Below are 20,764 nucleotides of genomic sequence, written 5' to 3'. Positions count from 1 at the left end.
GTGTGCATTTTATTCAAATAGACTTATTTAAATCAACAGAACGTTAAAGGAACTCTGTGCATGTAACTACATAAATCTTAATACACAAGCTTATTTTAGTTGTTGAGCATTTGCAAAACTTTTTTTACCAGCACTTTCTATTGAAAGACCTCTCCATCGAAGACATATGTGTATAAATAATGTTTATTTGTCATGATATGTCACAAAAATCAGACATTTTCTTTTTGAACACTGAAGGTGTCACCAGATGAATTATTTTGGCATCACTGGTTTTCAGCTGGAACTGCCTCTGTCTTTCAAAAGTTTGTTAAGGACGCTGGTCTGTTTTAAGAGCTTGAGGTTTGAGATATCTTCTGAAATAACAGGAACTTCAGAGCTGTGATTTGGACCATCGGATTCGCTCTCGCTGTCCGACAGACCCGTAAGTAGAGCATCGTTCTCGTATGTCGGAAAGTAGTATCTAGAAAAAGAGTTTAAATTATAAATCAAACTAAAAGGACCATCTAACCTTGTCAGTACATGCAGCTGATCTGATATAATATTTGTGATAATGTGTTAATAAAAGTGAATTCTTACTGTGGTTGGTCCCAGTGGGAGACCTCCGGTAGCTGCATCATATGACCCGTGTTAACAAGGTGTTGAACCAGCTCCTCTTTGCTTCCAAATTTCTCTTGACAGCCATAGCAGTGACACTGGTGTAGCTCACGACGGATGTAATTCACCAGTTTGACTTGCTGGTAAAACTTTAGGTCTGGCAAAAAAAACAAAAAAATACATCTTGTTTCATGTAAGAGAAGCATAATGTGTCTCCAAAACAGCCGATACTCATCTTAGATATAAAATTATACTCACTTAGATCTGTTTTTAACATGTGCAGGTCAAATTCATGAGTTTCCTGAAGAAGAAAAAACAATGTTATAATTGACACTTATGTTAAAGCTTAAGGAAATGGAAGATATTTTGAAGTACATTGGTAACCAAAGAACACTGGACCTCATTGACTTTCATTGTATGAAAACAGACATTTCTCAAAATATATTTTATATCAGATTATTTCAGATACCTTCATGTGCGTGTAGATTTTCTCCATCGTATCTGTCTGCTGTTCACAAAACAGACATACGGCACACACGGGATGAGCCTGCCAATCTGACCAATCACTGTAAAGAGTTGGTAAATGAGAATTTAACTGAACATTTGACCTCTGAAAGACATTTCATTAGCCTTTGAAGATCAAGTAAAAGGTCTTACTCATCCTCATCTTCAAACAAATCTCTGTCATCTTCAGACTGTACCTCCTCCCAGGTCTTTCCCAACTCCTGCAACACCAGCACAAAGATCTCAACCAAACTGACTGCACATCAAATTTAAATCCAATGTCATAAGAAGCCTTAGAGGAATATATTTATATGGACGTACCAGGTAATTGATGACGTAGAAGCGATCGTAGTCATGGTTCCTGGCGTTGATTCGCCGATGCTGCTTCTTTCTCATATGATCCTTCAAGGTCGTTTTGTCCCTGAATGTTTTCTCACAGTATAGACACTGCATACTATTAAAAAAGATTATATGTATAGGTACAACATTTTTCGTGGTGCCTTATGTAAGTTACATTTATGTTAAAACGTATTTATTTTTGTATATTTTCTAATAATAACCTTTATGAATAATGATACCACCAGCCTAAGAAAACACTTACAGTATGTTGGATTGTCAAATAAACAGAATCTTAATTGAAAGGTTATTAAAACTTAATTTATAGAAATAACTTTACATTGTGTATGATTTTAAAATTAACCAAATGTAAAACATTAATGAAAAACAAACACAAAAGACTGCTGGTATAAAATTAACTACAAGAATAACAATCACCAATAGGTGGCGGACCTGATCCATCGCCACTATGACTATTTGTGCTAATGAGTGTGATTTTTTAAATATTATTGTCAGTTAAATACCAAAAAGATTTAGAATCGAAATCTTAAAACACTAACTTCTCTAGTTTCCACTCAAGCGTATCAAGGAACTCTGTGCAGTAGACGATGTTATCCGGCAGACCAATGCTGAATGAGTGTTCTTTAGCCATGTGGTTGAGAAGTAAAGACCTGTAGAAACACAACATACAGAATTACTAAGGCATCTCTTTTAATGTAAAAGTAGTAAAGTTAATCTCTCTGTAAATAAAGGACGTGTCACTCACATAAACGTTTCTTAATTTTTGTCATGTGACTATAAAGAAGCCTATCAGAAACAGCGATCTGAATTATTTGATGAAGCATTTCCTTCAAAATAACAGATCTGGTGTAAAGTGTGCCACAGGTTTTAGGGTAAGCTGTACCATTGTGTAAGCATAACTAACAGTAATGATAAATTACAGAAAATGATCAAGACTTTTACTTAAAAACAAATGAAATACAAGGTTTATACATTACATTTACAATGTTTTTTATTCAATTTTACATAGATTTAATACATACATTTTATTTTATGTATAAACAAGCTATTGTACATTACCATACAACTGCAAGGAGAAGGCAACATTTGATCGTGCCTTAAAACTTAGACTCAGCAGATTTAAGAAATGAAGGTAACACTTTACAATAAAGTTGTATTTGTTAACATTAGTTAATGCATTAGCTCACATGAACTAGCAATGAACAATACCTCCACAGCATCATCTTAATTCATGTTAATTTCAGCATTTCCTAAAACATTTTTAAATCAAACGTTGTGTTTGTAAACATTAGTTAATGCACACTGAACTAACATGAACAACTGTATATTAACTAACATTAACAATGATTAATAAAAGCTAAAAACTATATTGCTCACTGTTAGTTCACGTTAGCTAATGCAGTTACCACTGTTGACAAATACAACTTTATTGTAAACTTTTTCAGAAATTATATATCTGTTCCATCGCTACGGGTGGCTTCTACTAATTTCAACACTAATCTATTACAGGTATCCGGATATAAAAGCAGACATAGTTTTATCTCCATCTATTTCTACCTGACAACAGGACAACTTTAAACGTCTGACCCATTCGGAATCAGCATTCACCTGTTTCCTGTAAATTCTTCATTGCAGAACATACAGGTACGGTGAAAGGTTGTATCGTCCCTCTCTTTTTGCTGCTGGTCCAGAACTTCCTCCTATTAAAACACATCAAACATCATCACACACTCATCTATTATTTTCAATATGCGTTATAAATATGGTTACATAATTGATTCCATAAACAAGAATAATAATAACAACGGTTATAATAATTATTATTATTATGAATCACAGTGTGTCAGCACTGTGTTTTTATCATTCCGCATTTGTGAAACCCGCTGCTGGTTCGTCATATTCATGAGCAATTACCGCAGATGCAAACGGCAAATTAACGGTGTTTAACAAACAGTGCTAATCCTCTCATCTCGAGAGTTTCATGGAATGATTGAGAAAGGTCACAGCTGCGCTGTTAAACAGCTGGTCGCCACACTGCTGAGGCGACTGCAGAGGTGCTGAGAACGCAGGTTGCCTAGCAACCACAATCACAGATTTTTGCCTGAGATGAAATGTGTTTGAGATGATTATGTTGACTCATAATATCTCTGCAAAAACAATCAGGGGGGCGGTGGGGGAGGAACGGAGGCTCGGGCTTCTTGCGGAGCGATGTGCTAATTGTTTTCTCCGAACTTCCAGGTACATAATCATTGTGGGATTTCTGGCCAGACACCCACCTTAAACGCTTTTATTTTACAGCAACTGTATTGCAGCTGTATGAAGTTACAGACGACATGAAAACAAAATTGAAAATTTCACATGGTCTTTTTTGTGCATTACTGCACAATATTTCAAATGTATAACGTTTTCCAACACTGTAACAGCTTTCTCTGCCTATGAAATGAATTATGAAAATTATAATAACATTGCGAACCAAAAAACACTGGCCCCCATTGACTTTCATCGTATGGACACGAAACCACAGAGACATTCCTCAAAAGATCTTCTTTTCTGTTCCATAGAAGAAAATAATCATATACAGGTTTTGTACGACATGAGAGTGAATAAATAATGACCCAATTTTTATGTTTGGCTAAACTATCCCTCTAAATGCCTTTTAAATAGCCTGCGCTTATCAATATAATGCTTACATATGATTATGCTTTGTAATGTACTGCAAGGTCTATTTAGATCAAGGACCTTGGGTGTTATTTAACAAATCTCTCAGATCAGGAGAGCTGCTCTAGAATCCGCTCTAAATGTTCAAAACATAATATACATAATCATGTGTCACACAGGAAGCTGATTCCAGAGCAAATGTTTGGTAGCGACAGGACTCACCAGTCGTCTCTGTTGCAGCTGCTCCCTAAGGATTCTGTCCTCCGGCAGTGCATCGCATAATAGAAAGTAGTGCTCTTGTTGTTCTGAAATGACCCAAAGAGTTTTTTAAGACTCCAGTCCAAAAGTGATCAATATAAATAATATAGTAGATCATGTCTCCTTACCTACTGGACCTTCCGAGTTGGTCTTTATAACACTGCAAAAGTCTGTGATGGGCTGTTCTGTAAATCGTTTCTTCCAATACAACATGTACCTGCAACAAAGTGGTTATCAATGATTATTAGGTTCATCTGCAAGTATAAACAAAAAGACAATTTGATAACACCATATGTATAAGAAATCTTGGAGACCGACTGTAATGTGCTGGTGGTGTGCATTTACTGTAGTCATCTAATAAAGTCTTACCGTGGGAAATCTGCGATGAGTTTGACATCAGCGATGACCAGTTTGTGATCCAAAACCACGTGCTTGAGCAACTGGTCTTTTTCAGAAGAGGGGAAAGAGTCTGAACACAGCACACAGGTCACTGGAGGGCCGTCATTGAAAGACAGACAGGTGCTAGCACTCAGGTGCTCGGGGAAACAAAGTGGCTCTAGAATACAATCCTGGTCACCTGACAATGAAAGAACATTGTCGGTTTAAATATCATTGTAGGTTACTTTCAACAATATTTATCATTCACTAAACAGCGTTTAGAGACATAATCCACCCAAAATGTACTAAGCGGCACATGCAAACACATTATAACTTTTTCGTAATTACTTTTAACCAAACTTCCTCTTACAATTGTCCTAGCAGAATCCAACGGAGTTGTTTTTTGTTTTCTTTTATATTTTATTGTAGTTATATTCATATTTTAGATTTGCATTTATTTTTATATTTTTTGTATATTTATTTGCAGTATATTTATTTATTTTAGAAATGATGTGTGGTGCTTTTATTCATTTCAAATACAAACCCGATTCCAAAAAAGTTGGGACACTGTACAAATTGTGAATAAAAACAGAATGCAATGATGTGGAAGTTTCAAATTTCAATATTTTATTCAGAATACAACATAGATGACATATCAAATGTTTAAACTGAGAGAATGTATCATTTTAAGGGAAAAATAAGTTGATTTTAAATTTCATGGCATCAACACATCTCAAAAAAGTTGGGACAAGGCCATGTTTACCACTGTGTGGCATCCCCTCTTCTTTTTATAACAGTCTGCAAACGTCTGGGGACTGAGGAGACAAGTTGCTCAAGTTTAGGAATAGGAATGTTGTCCCATTCTTGTCTAATACAGGCTTCTAGTTGCTCGACTGTCTTAGGTCTTCTTTGTCGCATCTTCCTCTTTATGATGCGCCAAATGTTTTCTATGGGTGAAAGATCTGGACTGCAGGCTGGCCATTTCAGTACCCGGATCCTTCTTCTACGCAGCCATGATGTTGTAATTGATGCAGTATGTGGTCTGGCATTGTCATGTTGGAAAATGCAAGGTCTTCCCTGAAAGAGACGACGTCTGGATGGGAGCATATGTTGTTCTAGAACTTGGATATACCTTTCAGCATTGATGGTGCCTTTCCAGATGTGTAAGCTGCCCATGCCACACGCACTCATGCAACCCCATACCATCAGAGATGCAGGCTTCTGAACTGAGCGCTGATAACAACTTGGGTTGTCCTTGTCCTCTTTAGTCCGGATGACATGGCGTCCCAGTTTTCCAAAAAGAACTTCAAATTTTGATTCGTCTGACCACAGAACAGTTTTCCACTTTGCCACAGTCCATTTTAAATGAGCCTTGGCCCAGAGAAAACGCCTGCGCTTCTGGATCATGTTTAGATATGGCTTCTTTTTTGACCTATAGAGTTTTAGCCGGCAACGGCGAATGGCACGGTGGATTGTGTTCACCGACAATGTTTTCTGGAAGTATTCCTGAGCCCATGTTGTGATTTCCATTACAGTAGCATTCCTGTATGTGATGCAGTGCCGTCTAAGGGCCCGAAGATCACGGGCATCCAGTATGGTTTTCCGGCCTTGACCCTTACGCACAGAGATTGTTCCAGATTCTCTGAATCTTTGGATGATATTATGCACTGTAGATGATGATAACTTCAAACTCTTTGCAATTTTTCTCTGAGAAACTCCTTTCTGATATTGCTCCACTATTTTTCGCCGCAGCATTGGGGGAATTGGTGATCCTCTGCCCATCTTGACTTCTGAGAGACACTGCCACTCTGAGAGGCTCTTTTTATACCCAATCATGTTGCCAATTGACCTAATAAGTTGCAAATTGGTCCTCCAGCTGTTCCTTATATGTACATTTAACTTTTCCGGCCTCTTATTGCTACCTGTCCCAACTTTTTTGGAATGTGTAGCTCTCATGAAATCCAAAATGAGCCAATATTTGGCATGACATTTCAAAATGTCTCACTTTCAACATTTGATATGTTATCTATATTCTATTGTGAATAAAATATAAGTTTATGAGATTCGTAAATTATTGCATTCCTTTTTTATTCACAATTTGTACAGTGTCCCAACTTTTTTGGAATCGGGTCTGTATTTATGCATAGGATTCATTTACTTTTTTATTAGTTTTAGTTTAGCTTTTCATTTATTTGTAAATTTGTAGATTTTAGTGATCACTGTGCACTTATTTTATTTAATTGATAAGGCAGTATTTCTAATTTACATTTGGTTTAATTTGTCAAGTAATATTTTAGCCTATATTTTCTTTTATTTCAATTAAATGAAATGTTTTACGTTTTAGTTTACTACTAACACTGCTGGGTATCAATGAACAGGCTCCATTCATGTTTTGACACTCACAGTTTCCAGACTTTTTGAACAGTTTGTAATTTCTTTGGGACTCTAAAACCTTCTTCTAGAAAGGTGTGCTCTTTAAAAGTATTAAAGCTAATGAATTCGTTATAGATCATTAATTCAGTCTAGCTCTGACTTATGTGGGGGACTTCGGCATGTTACAGGCACACCCACACTAGTGAGAAAGCATCGCTGTCTCGAGCATCCCACGAACCTCCTCAAGATGCCCAATATTCACAGTCACACAAACAAGCCACTGAATCACGCAAAATGACGGTGACTCACGCAAACAGCGGGTCACCCTCCTGACACATTTGTACTCCGAGTCCTAAGCCCACTTTATAGTCGTTATTTACTTCGTAGTGACCTTAATAAATGGTTTGCTGGGACTCGATACTGCTATTAGAAGCTTTTCAAACTCACATCTCGATTACGAGATTCATTATCAAGTGCCCATTTTGAGAAAAAAAACGAAATCATGTAAATATGGCGTAAGGCTTCTGCATATTATAACGTAATAACTTAGATAGCCAAATGTGTTATATTGCCTGATGGTAATAGTCGGACACCGTAATATTAAATCTGCGGACACGTTAAAATGTTGATTACAATACATATTAGTCTTTGAAGACGAATACCAAAAAATAAAACCAATGCATGTCGTAATAATAATAGTTTGTTTAACCAACCTGTCAAATTGGTATTGTGCGCCTGGGCGGCCATGTTTGTCTTTTCCTAGTCATGTGACGCGGCAAATAATTTATTGACCAATCAGATGATCCCACCGCCACGAAGTGGTTTATGGGTCTTGTAGTTATCCATCTTTCGTTTCTCATTCATTTCCTGCATTTCCCATGAGGCAATCGTGTTTTTCTTCAGGGCTGAGAAAATGTGCTGTATGTGGGATGCTGCTGTGGCTCTGCCCTCAGAACAATACAGTGCAACGCTGTGCAACAACAATATGGATAGTATCAGCCGCAACTGCTCTGTTTTATAGCATTTATTTGATTTATTTTTTTTACTTGACGCGGAAAGATGTGGATACCTACTGAACATGAAAAATATGGCGTTGGTAAGTAATATTTTTATCCTCGTTAAATTAACGCGAGTTATAATAGCTGGTGTTCGTCGTTGCAGGTCCGATAATGAGCCATGGCATTTATAATATGACATACAACCGATGGCATATGAAATAACTAATCGACGAACATTTGAAAGCAAGTGATTAAATAACGAATATCATGTGCTTTCTTATTCTATTAAAATAATTGAAAGATTTTTTTCTGACTGGAATGATTTGTTTTGTTTTGCTTCGTTGATTTAAATGTTCATCTTGGATAACGTTAGGTCTTATACGCAGCAATAAGATGAAATAGCCGCAGTAAAGACTGAGCTTTTGTCTTCATACAGACTCTCTAATTCATTTAACGACCAGATCTGTGAATCTTCACATTTATAACCGCAACAGTCCTGTTTAATAAAAAATATATTCATTAGCATTATTCTATCGTTACTTCAATATGTCTAACAATGAATGTGAGTTTACGTTTATTTACGTAATATTTGTTTATTTTCCGTCTTATTTTTTCACCTGCAGAAATTCAAAGCACCTGTATTTATCACCTCTTTACATCTCCATACACCCTTTTCTGCACATAGTGATTAATGAATCATGTTGTAAAGTCATTGCGTATTGCTTGTATTGAGTAGCCTACAACAAAATGTACATCATGTGTTGATCTGTATTGTCGCAGTTTTGACAGGGTTACTTCCACTATTGCATTTTCTGTACGATTTTGTGGTGAGAACCGCTGAAGGTTTTAAGGATGTATTTTGGCAGATGAGCAGTCTGGAATATGTGGTGCTCAGTTCTCATTGGCTGATGGGGAGACAGAAACAGAGTAATTTTAGTGCCATTAGAACTCATGAGTCCAGAGCTAATATACACTACAGTGAGTGAAGTCCACATGGGCTAGGTCTCCTGTTAGGTTTCTATTAGTTATATCCTGTAATATTATATAAATATAAGAATGAAAATCTTTGCTGACAGCCTTCCCACATTTGCCCTTGGTTTGGATGATTTAGTAAATATTTGGTCATTTCTTAATTTAAAGAGGACATAAGGTCGAATAGAAGAAGAGAGGTATATAGGTAATTTATTTTAAAATGTTCTATATTCATATTTTTTACATTTATAACTTTAGCGAACAATTTAGCAATGATCCACAGCTTGCGATAAGAAGAGCTAATGTAAAGCATCGGAGCAGTGGTTTTCAGCTGTTTTGGACTAAGATTTGTGATGTCATCCCAACACAGTACCAAAAATGTCCATGTGATCAAACATTGAAAACAGAAATGTAATTTATTTGTAATATTACGGCAATAATTTACTGGATGTTTGGTCCCACTGGAAGTGAACCTGTAATTTTTTATGTATGTACTATGTACTCTGTATTTTTTTGGATGAAGGCATGTCACACACAGCCAGTCCATGTTGGCATCTTTTGAGAAGATTCTACCCAGTGGAAGAAGTATTTGTGCCAACATTCTTGAATACTTAAAAAAGTTTGATTGGGCACAAAGCCTCTGACGTCAGCAAAGAAACAGACGATAGGAAACATTTTCTGTTTCCCTTTTCAGCCTTCTTATTTTGCTATTAAACAGTACAGACCGGTGACCCATTTTTGGGTAATGGCCCATCAATTGAGACCCATTGCACTGAAGCATGTTACACAGGAATATGGCAAAATGGCTGCATATTACAGTGCTGCTCTTCGGAAAGTGTACACAGCCGAAACCTTTATCAGTCATGAAATATGGATAGAGTCCAGCCGCGATGGCACAGAAATACACATGCATGCATGAATACACATTTACACACAAGCATACGCACCGACCAAAATATTGGCTTTTTATTAGTATTGCTTGCAAATTCAGATGAATGAACCATTTGCTATTTACAGTAAATGTATGAAATAAAGCAGTGGCCTTTCGAACAGAAGTTTGGCCATTGAACGTCACTGGCTTCTCCGTCAAGTTACACCAAAGAAAACCAAATGAAATTGTGATAATGTATCTGTGAAACTCTGTCTGAAATCACATCATTTTCAATGTCATCCCTGCTAAATTCAGATGCTGATTGACTAGTGAAGTAAGCCACCATGTGGAACCTGCAGGAGGCAGCAGGGAAAAGACAGTTTGACAAGACCATATTGGTTTATAATTATGCCATAATCTTCAAAAGATTTAATTGGAAAAGTGAAAGCTAATGTCACTCTTCCAGCACTAATGCTCATAACTTCTGTGTTCCAGATTCCCACATGCACATCAGGAATGATGCAGAAATTATACACAGGGTTGTCATAATCATTTGCTTGACTACTGGTGTTAAGGAAGGCCTGTAATTGGCTGGTTTCAGGTTTGGCTGATCCAGATCAAACGCGTTTCTTAGAAAGCTTGTTTTTACGTTGTACAAAAGCTAGACCGTGGACAACAGAATGGAACAGGGCACTGGGGTCTCCGAATAAATTGTACAAAACTATTTTTATGATATATTAAAAATGTAGCAAAGTGTGAAACACAATGGCCAAATCTGCAGCTTTCGTCTCTCTATCGCCATCTCCGTTTGAAACATAAATTGCAGGTTACTGTATGAACTTGCACTATAAAAATGCAGGGTTATTTTTGTTTCAACTCAAAATGCTGGGTTGTTTTACCCCATTGTTGGGTCAATTATAAACATTTTCCGTGTTAATTTAACCTATTATTAACTGGGTTCATCCCTTTTTGACACAATGCTGGGTTAAAAAAATCATTTTTTAAAAATGAAGATTGTATCCGTCTAACTAACGTTTCCCACAAAACCATACCCGGCAGGTCAAATTATGAATCGCCAATTGTGGCAAATTTACATATACTTTTTAATGTACTTGCTCAATAACTGATTTCTGAAGCAACACACTAATTAAAATGCAAAAAATATTAAAAAACAGCAATGAATATTAGATATGTACCGGGTCCGATACAAAATTTCTCCACCGATACCAAAAGCCGTTTATTCAGAGTAATATATGAAGATATTGATTCTGAAGATTAAAATATTTCTGAATTTTCTGAATGTTATTAATTCTTTAATGACTATTAATATTGAAGATCAAACGGGTGATGTTTTTTAACATTTTCGAGATACAGAGCACAAATTCATTGCATTTTCTTGTCCGTTTATAAACTATCAGCAGATAGTGTGAAAATGTTCTTTTATTGACCGATACAGATTATTGGCCAATATATCCGTGCATCTCTAATGAATATACAAGAGTAAAACTACCTCAGAACTTGAGGACCATCATGACCCAGCACCAACCATCAACATGTAACATCTCTTCAGATTTCTAAAGAAATGAAGAATTTAATGCAGAATTGAAACATTCGCTGCTGTACTTGCTTTCACCTCAAAAGCACCTCAAAGTGTTTAGTAGTGAATGCGATGAGCCTGGGATCATCATGTCCTGTTCTCTCGCATCTCAGCTTGGATTTATGATGGCAGCACATTCGGCATACAAATTAGTCTCTTTCTTTTGTCACACGCTGACTAGGCACCTACTGTACCCTGGTCAGCAGGCATGCTGCCACTGCGAGAAAGAGATAAGATAAGATCTGTGAAATGCTGGTGTGGATTCGGTTAGACTCGCTCTAAAATGAAAAATAAAAATGAAATTTACTCGCCCTCATGCTTAAAACATGTTTGACTTTCGTTTATCCATGCTAACTATTCGTTAATATGACAGCAAGACAGCTCACTAGGTTTAAGAACAGAGCTATGCGCACTTTAAAGTGTCACAAACATAAAGATTTCGAAAAGCTTGAAGGTTTAAGGCCCTTAGCAAGCTTTCACAGTTCTTACAACTTTGTGTGTCATATCAAGGTGTTAAAGCGCCACATTAGAGCTTTGAAACGTTCTCAAAACGGCCCAATCCCAATTCTACCCCTTACCCCTACACTTTCCCCTACCCCTCCGTTTGGCGCGTTCATGTGAAGGGGTAGTGGTGTCTCAATTCTCTTTTGGTTGGAGGGCTAGGGGTAAGGGGAAGGGCCAGATAGCCCTTCAAACGAAGATTTTTCGGGACCTCACTTCAAACGAAGGGCTAAGAGAAATTTCCAACATGGCCGCTCACTCGAGCAAGCAGACCCATAAATGTAAGTAATTTTTGCCATTAATAAGGATTTTTATGACAATTTTTCCTTTTATGTATGTTACATTCAATCTTGTGTTAGTATTTACGGTGATGTTCTTTTAACGTTTGCAAAAAAATCGCTAAAGTTTGCTAGCGGACAGCACTGATTGCACGATACTAGAAAATATATTTTTATGTCATATACCCGGTGCATCGGCACATGTCCTCTGACGTGACGAGCTAGCAACGACGTATATGATGACATATAACAGTGTAGTAGTGGTGTCCCATTTCTTAACGGAAAATTTGTAGCCCTTCCCCTTGCCACTTTGTTTCAAGAGGCAAGGGGAAGGGGCGAGGGGTAGGCGAAGGGGTAGAAAATAGAATTGGGATTGGGCCTTACAACTTTGTGTGTCATATCAAGGTGTTAAAGCGCCACATTAGAGCTTTGAAACGTTCTCAAAACGTTCCTGTAGAAACAATACTGCCATTGCAAAGACTATAGATTTTAATCGGTCATGTTTACAACCCTCTCAACAGCTCTTTCTGAATAATTTATTGTTATGTGTGCAGAACTCATTTTTAAGTGTTACCATTTCAATAACAACCAACATGCCACTTTCTCCATCGCTGCCAAAACAATCTCCAGGGTTTAATCTTTGGTACAATGAGCTCATAGTGCATCCTGTTCTCCAGCATCCACTTAGATTTTACTCACTCCCATAATTCCTGGCACCCTCCAGGCGATTGCAAAAAGAAAGAAACACTTTTTGATGCCTTTCAAATATTTTATACCAATATTTGATTCATTTTTGTGTGGCCTTTCCAGCAACAGAAATCTCTAGACGTTTTAGACTGAGCGTTTGTGAGCTTTCAGAGCTTGATTGTGAGTCTCAAGGGTTTAAAGGAATAGTTCAACCAAAATTGGAAATTGTCATTGTTTACTCACACCTTCCGTGTTCCAAAGTCATGCTGTTATTTTTCCGTAGACATAAAAATATTAGACAGCTAATGTCACGTTGACGTTTTTATTTCTGCATGTGAAGGTTTTTTGTGTTTCTTATTAACAGAGTTGTGCTTGACAGATGTTTTCCCTATGAACTGTTTTGTCCCTTGAAAGAAAATTAGAAAACTTTTAGGTTTCAAACTATATATGACAAGTGACTATCATGTTTACAATAGCTTTATTTTACAATCGTTTTTGTAAAGTATTCACTTTTTATTGCTTATAAACGACATATTAAGGCGACATATTAAGGCTACACAATAATGGGTTAAATAATAATCACAATTAATTTGCTAAAGATTTTAATCACAATTATCCTGTCAGTTTAGAACTCTTTTTTTTAGAGTGACAGATTTTTTTTACCGTGTTGAACTGTCCTGTTTACAATAGCTTTATTTTACAATGTTTTTTTGTAAATGATTCACTTTTGATGACCACAGAGTATGTCAGGTAGGAAGGGCACATTTATTATAGTGGGTTTGATTAGTCGAAAAAAATAATATATTTTAAAAACCATCAGTTGCAAAGCCAACAATATTAGAATGTTGGCTTTCATTCATAAAATGATGCTGTTACAGAAATGTGTTGTTTCTGCATTAATTTGGAGATAAAATGTCAATGTGAAATTATTAGAATGTAAAAGTATATTTAAAAACATAGATGCTGTGTGTGATTAGTTAGTTAACTTTTTTTAATCGATTGACAGCACTAAAATAAACATGTTAAACGAAATAAATAGTGTATGTTTAATTTCACTATACGTGTGCAATTAATCGCACGAAAAGGGAGCGATTAATCGCGATTAAAATCTATTGACAGCCCTAGTAAACACAAAATTTTATTCTGGATGCGATTAATTGCGTTTAATTGTTTGGCAACTCAAGATGCTCAAGATTTTAATAATCACGATCATTCTGTCAGTTTTATTTCACTTTAGCATATTTGTTACCCTTTCCAGCCAATTAATACATGCCATAATCCATTTCTGACAGTTTCTGACATTATCATAATGATGTTTTTTGCCTGCCATTTATACATTAATATCGCTATGATTTTGCTTTAATCGTGGGAGGCAGAATTCCTTATCACGATTAAAATACGATTAATCATGCAGCCCCACCACAGAGACCAACACATACTGAGAAATGTCAGTTATAAAGCTGTCATGTGCCAAACATGTCGACCTCTAGCTCCCCTTAAAAACAGCCGGCACGTTATTAATCATATACTGTAAGACTAAAGTTCCACAGACGAGTGACCATGGACAGTGTAACCTGTCTTTCAGGTATAGTTTAAAGTACGATTTGAACAGTTGCGCTCATTGGTTGCTGTCAGAATGCATGTCGAGCATGACTGTCTGTGTGGGAAGGGTTTGAGAAGGGCACTCGCTCACCAAACTGCTGTCTTTGTGCTTGTTACCATCTGTCAGAGTTTGTCGGCTGTTTTTCATAGCCGCCACGCTGATAGTAAGGTGAAGTTTCTCTCGCCTAATGGTTTGCGAAGTTGCACAAGGTTTGTTTTTTTCCAAGTGAACAGTGAGACCGTCCCTGATGTGGAGACCTCAGTGTTTAAAAAAATGCAAGTGAAAAAATTGATTGCACTATTCAACTGAAGCATTGTGCATTAGTTTTTAGTATTTTAGATGCAATTAATGACTGTAAAGTACCAATTAGTTATTGTTTTTGCGAATAATGGCTTGTTCCTTGTTGTCACAAACCTATCAAATGCCCTCATAAGACATGAAATACAATGCACAAACATTGTTTAATGCGGCCTGTTTCATGCGCGCTTGTTCCTTTAAGCACCCATTTCGAGCAGCACTGAAGAGGAATGCGTTTTGTCTTTCAAACCTTCATATTGCCAACGGGATCATATTTCTCGCACGCAGTCAATTAGTCGCTAATGAAGCTCAGTCAGGAGAAGCTTCAGGGGGAGTCTGTGTTTTGTCAGAGAGCAATCGGAGACATTTAGAGAAACGGCAACAAATCCCTGCTCGGAGAATTTCGCAAAACCATTAAAAAGCCTGTTTAATAAATTCCATCGACTGCAGCTTCTGTTCCATGTTTTTTTTAAATAAAAGCATCAGAGACATGTTCTTTCCTCAAACCGTCCATCAGATTGACGAAGCTCGGTCAGGCGATAACACGGTTCTGAAATGTGTTGCATTCTCATGACTTTCTCAAGCTGTCAAGTAGGGCTGGGAAAAAAACTCTATCAATCGTTTTTAAAAATAACGATTTTTTAAATGAAATTCTCAAAAACTGTGAATCAATTTTTTTTCTTTCATATTTCCGCAAGCACTGAATATTCATTAACGTGAGCATATCGTTCATTCATTGCTTAATTAATATGCCGATGCAGGTGTGTCGTCGAATTTAACATCACCTTCACATAAAAGTCAGCGGTATCTTAAAAACAATAACCTGTTCTGTTTCAATATACCCAAGTGTGTTTAAAGTTTAATATACAGGTTAATGGCTCTTCATTTCATTTTTTAATTCACCATTGTAATGTGATATTTACTGATCTTTTTTAGAAATATCTATAGGATTTGTAATAAATCTGTAATCATTTATTCGAATCGAGAATCGAATCGAATAGAGAGCTTGTGAATTGGAATCGAATCGAATAGAGAGCTTTTGAATCGGAATCGAATCGAAATGGAACATCAGAATCGATACCCAGCTGAAACGATTCCTCGAGTAACTTAAGTAATTCAAATACAAAAAATCATTGAGGCAAATTTTGTTGCCTCGAAGCCTCATTTAATCCATTTAACTACAGTACACACGGAGCACTGCGTTTCCCCACAGACAGTTATTACTGACGCACAGCCCGCTAAACTCTGTTCATGTTACAGAGCTCTCAAGTCTCACGCATTCACCGTGAGACACACGCATTTTAGTCTGTTCACACGCTCACACATATTTCTCATGCTGATAAATAACTGATAGCTTATTGAAATGGTGAACTGCTATTTTACTTTTAGTAAAATTACTTTTAGTTTTAATCTATTTTGCGAGTGAAACTTGTTTTCCGGCTGCATTGAGTCCATCAAACTAGATGTGGATGCCGAATCCTGTTATTTACACGTCATCTGTCTGTTCTGCGTGTCTGAGGGAATGAACTGCACAGTTTGACGTGCTACACGCATCGTGATGCTCATACATTTGTCTGCGTCTGCGCTTTATGAGGACATGAACTTCACATCCAGAGTTGCTCTGAGAGTTTATGTCACGAACATGTTATTGTTTGAGTGAAGAAACAGACATACTAAAAAATAAGCGTCTTCCGACAAGCTGCCAAAATAAAAGTCATAGGCTAACATATATATTACTATTTACGTTAATAGTAAAAAAAAGAAACTAAAACTAATTTGTAATTTATATAAACTAAATGCATCATGCATAAGCTGAAGTTAGTTGTTTACCTTTGTTATTATTCTTTCTATTTTTATTCATGTTTCTTATTGATATATTTGTATTATATTGCATTTTGAATTTAATATGGCAATGGAATGTACTAAATGGGTTTAGTTTTCACAGATATTAATGTATGCAATTTCAGCAATAAAAACTTTAATTGTTCTACAAAGGAAACAAATGAGTTGTTTTACTCATTTTAAGAGACCTGTCTTATTTTCTCTTGTATATTTAGTATTGCTTTTTAATAAAGAAAAAGTACTTATTATCCAAATACCCGATTAATCGATGGAAAATCAGTAGAATACTCGATTAGTAAAAGAATCAATAGCTGCAGCCCTACTATCCAGTACAGTATTTTTGTGTTCTGGATAATTAGATAAAGAGACAAAAAGATTCCCAAAACAGAGCTTGTTGTGTGTTTCGGTCCCATCGTCGTGTCTGTAGTTCTTCCTCTGGGCATTGTGGTTAGGGGCGTCATGTGCGCCGCAGAGAGAAGCTACACAACATTCCCACCTGACTTCAGGCTTTATTGAACGCAGACTATCAACTTTGATTCGGTTGTCAGACAATATCAGGTGAGGTTGCTGTTTTCTTTTATGAAGCTGTAAAAAATTTAATGTGTCTTAAAGGAACATTTTACCCAAAAAATGAAAATTCTGTCTCCATTTACTCACCCTCAAGTTGTTCCAAATCTGTATAAATTTCTTTAAGATATCTTTAATAAGAATTTAATAATACGTTTTTTGTATTTGTAAAATGTTCTATATTTTCTACATTTTTCATCACATTTTTTATTTTAGCATATCAGAAACAACTATTTGACAGACCAGTTACTATTATCAGAGAATTTTATATGGATACTGTAAGGCCGTGACCTAGAGGAAAATCATAACTCGGGAGACTTAACACTGCAACGTATATCTTCAATGTGATAATGCATATATCCCTGTTAAACAGTATTTTGCAGAGAGAACTATAAGTTAGCCATTTGTAGGCTGTAGGTTTCACCGGAAAGCGTAAACACTGTGGCTCTGTGATGCTTTCAAAACATTGCTCTACTTGTTTGAGAATCTCAACAGGCCTGACAACATGGGCTCAACCAATGGCGCGAGTTTGAGGCGGAGCTATTTATTTAAACGGCCAATGACAGAAAGTGGGAGTGTTCAGGTCAGGAAATGTGTTTGAAAACAGTCATGTGTTTGCAATTTGGATTAGTGATGCTGTTGACACTGAAATTACTTTTATCCTCATATTTTATCATTGACTACAACTAAAGGCTAATTTATGGTTGTGCAGTGCGTAAGACCTACGCTGTAGCTACGCCCTTTGGCTGTGCGTAGCCTGACATGCACCTCTCCAAAAATGCCACAACTCGTCAATTCTACGTGGAATGCAAGCTCTGTGATTGGTCTGCTTGAACCCCTCCCTCAGGTCAAAAAACTCTGCGATAGCGTCATGTTTACTCATACGCATTTCCGAATGAATTTTCTAAGTAAATTATTTGTTCTGTATTTAACAACTGAAGCTGCAACAAAAGTGCCTGTTTACTTGCCGAGTGCTTCTCCGTCAACGCACAAAACAATCTGCTTCTTCCTCGGCTCTTGTCTTGGTTACACGAGCAACATGAAAACCGGCAGCGTTGGCTACAGCGTAGGTCCTAGGCACAACCATAAATTAGCCTTGAAAGACGGTTTCATTGGAAACAACATAAACAAATGTTGTGTGACCCAAACTTAACTTCCGATACACCTCCGTAAAGAATCAATAACTGTTAAGTAGTTTTAATTTATTTAATACAATTAATTTACAATAAAATATTAATATAAATGAATACTAATATAAATTATATATAAAACAAATTGTTATGTTATAACCAAGCACAGACCGAAATTTAACACGCCAGGTGCGTGTGTCCGATACGGTTGCTTGTATTTTCTTATGTTTGATTTCACATTGCACTTTCTGACTTTTGATTGTATTATGGCAAATCTGAGCACAGCATGTTACAATGTCTGAAAATGACTAGCACAGGATTACTTCATCTCATGAGACAAATCTAAGAAGCAGAGACATTACAGAGATCTGCTAAAATACAAGTCTTTTTCTAATTTCTCTTTGTTTCAGCTTTCTAATCTTGCACAGTAGACTGCTAACAAAATTAATTTGTATTTCTAAATCTTCCTCGTACATTTGCTAATGTCAAGTATCTATTATGAGTGATGTCACAGATGGGTTTTATTATTCCGCAAACCATAATAGTACCATTTTATATGAAAATAAAACATTTGCTGAGGGAGCGAACAAAGCAAAACAATATATATGTGAATATCTAATCTCTGAAAGTCATAATATTCTCGTAACTGCACACAAAGGCCACGTCTGAGAATGAGAATAATGTAGTGCTGGTGTTACTTCTGATATTTAATGTTCATTCAAGTTAGTTTTTTCTAAAGACGACATTTTCGGACAGTTTGTGGTGTCAATACAAACAGGTTTTCCGTATCTGCGAATCTAGTGTTTTTACCATCTGAAGGGGTATTTCATAATAAAATTTATGAGCTGATGTCATGTGTGTTTGTAACTCATACTGTACATGCATTTCATAAAAGGTAAGATTAAAAGTGTTCAGGAAGTAAGTGGAAGTTAAAATATTTTTACATTTAAACACTTTAATCCTCATTAATGGACCTTTTCTCAACAGGACCACATGAAATCTGCATACTTCTCACATTTACTGTGCCGACTGTGGGAGAAAATCTGCAGATTTCATGAAATGGATCTACAACAGGCAAATTTCTGTTTTAGTGGTGCTTAGTCCACCGTAATAGGTGCTTTCCGACCAGATAAGTTCAGGAACAACGTTCCGAAATGAGTAAAGAGTTTTCCCTCAGGCCATTTCCCCGATTGCATTCGCACTGGCAAAAGGAACTATTTATTGACGTAAGCCGGTCGACAACAAGGTCATTCAAGCGTGTCCGTCGAACAACGACAAACGGCAGAATGATGGAGGATGCTGTGATCGGTGTAGGATTGTTCAGATTGATGACACTATAGTGTATCGACGATACTCAGACATATCAGCTGTAACTGATTCCTTAGACGATAGTTGGCTCTTTGCCCATATATGTTTCAAATTAATATTACAAAAGCGAACCATCAGGGCCCTCTGTGATGACAAAAACTATCATAAAAAATAATATTTAAAAACTTTAAAATACTATTTTCAATAAAAGTCAGCCAATTTTCCCTATTAGATATGTATGTTTGACTTCCTGGATCGATGCACGTGAGATTTACAAGTCTCACGAAAGTAATTCAACATCACGGAGCAGGCGCAGTTCTGCGATGTCCTACGCTGTCTGCACAGCCTGAGCGGGTACTTCCGGCAAATCGTCCCGGAACTATGAAATCGTTCCTGCAGTGCGAAAGCCCCTAATGTTTAATAATAATTAAAATCACATCTGTTGTAATGGGCATATTTTATTTTGTAATTTTGTTAACATGGATGGTTTGTAAACAAGAGGGAAATAGAGTGTCTTCCTATGTCACTTGCAAACATGTTTCAAGCTTGGTTACACAAGCAACATGAAAACCGGCACGTTGGCTACCATAAATTAGCCTTAATAGACGGTTTGTGGTAACAACAGAAGCAAACGTTATGTGGCCCAAACTTAACTTCTGATACACCTCCGCAAAGAATCAATAACTGTTAAAGGTACAGTTTGTAACAATTTTGCAGTAAAATATCCAAAAACCACTAGGCCAGTGTTATATAGTATATACTTATATATGTAGTACTTAGAATATCTCAAATGTTTCCAACTACTTGTAAATAGTCAGAAAATCGCCATTCTAAACAGTGAAACGGGGCTGTGCAGTCGCCTGTCAATGGGGTCATATCCACGTTACCCTTTGTTACCGCCTTCACTGACGTAGAAACCGCATGACAACAGTGTCGCGGGCAAATGCGGAAGTAGTGTCTAGCAAGTAGACATATGCCCGGTTAACCGAAA

At 36.7% G+C, this 20,764-nt stretch overlaps 2 protein-coding genes across 2 annotated transcripts in view; one reads left to right on the top strand and one right to left on the bottom strand.

The window, feature by feature from the left end:
• Positions 1–116: 116 nt before the first annotated feature.
• znf277 (zinc finger protein 277) lies at positions 117–7,893 on the bottom strand. The gene is made up of 12 exons (XM_057329544.1): positions 7,836–7,893; positions 4,741–4,948; positions 4,500–4,588; positions 4,336–4,418; positions 3,064–3,155; positions 1,995–2,105; positions 1,420–1,552; positions 1,252–1,319; positions 1,064–1,160; positions 853–895; positions 577–751; positions 117–460 (listed from the first exon to the last, which is right to left on the bottom strand). The coding sequence occupies exons 1-12, from the start codon at positions 7,867–7,869 to the stop codon at positions 274–276; spliced, it is 1,320 nt and encodes a 439-aa protein (XP_057185527.1). The 5' UTR covers positions 7,870–7,893; the 3' UTR covers positions 117–273.
• Positions 7,894–8,014: 121 nt separating this feature from the next.
• dock4 (dedicator of cytokinesis 4) overlaps positions 8,015–20,764 on the top strand; it is a 64,002-nt gene continuing 51,252 nt past the window's right edge. The window contains exon 1 of the mRNA XM_057329358.1: positions 8,015–8,218. Within this exon, the coding sequence (XP_057185341.1) occupies positions 8,182–8,218 (37 nt within the window). The 5' untranslated portion in view covers positions 8,015–8,181. The remainder of the gene's footprint in view (positions 8,219–20,764) is intronic.

The sequence above is a fragment of the Triplophysa rosa genome, linkage group LG3 (genome assembly GCF_024868665.1).
Source record: "Triplophysa rosa linkage group LG3, Trosa_1v2, whole genome shotgun sequence".
NCBI classification, from domain to species: domain Eukaryota; kingdom Metazoa; phylum Chordata; class Actinopteri; order Cypriniformes; family Nemacheilidae; genus Triplophysa; species Triplophysa rosa.
Note: the sequence above shows the minus strand (reverse complement) of the source record. Positions and strands in the feature narration are given on the sequence as shown.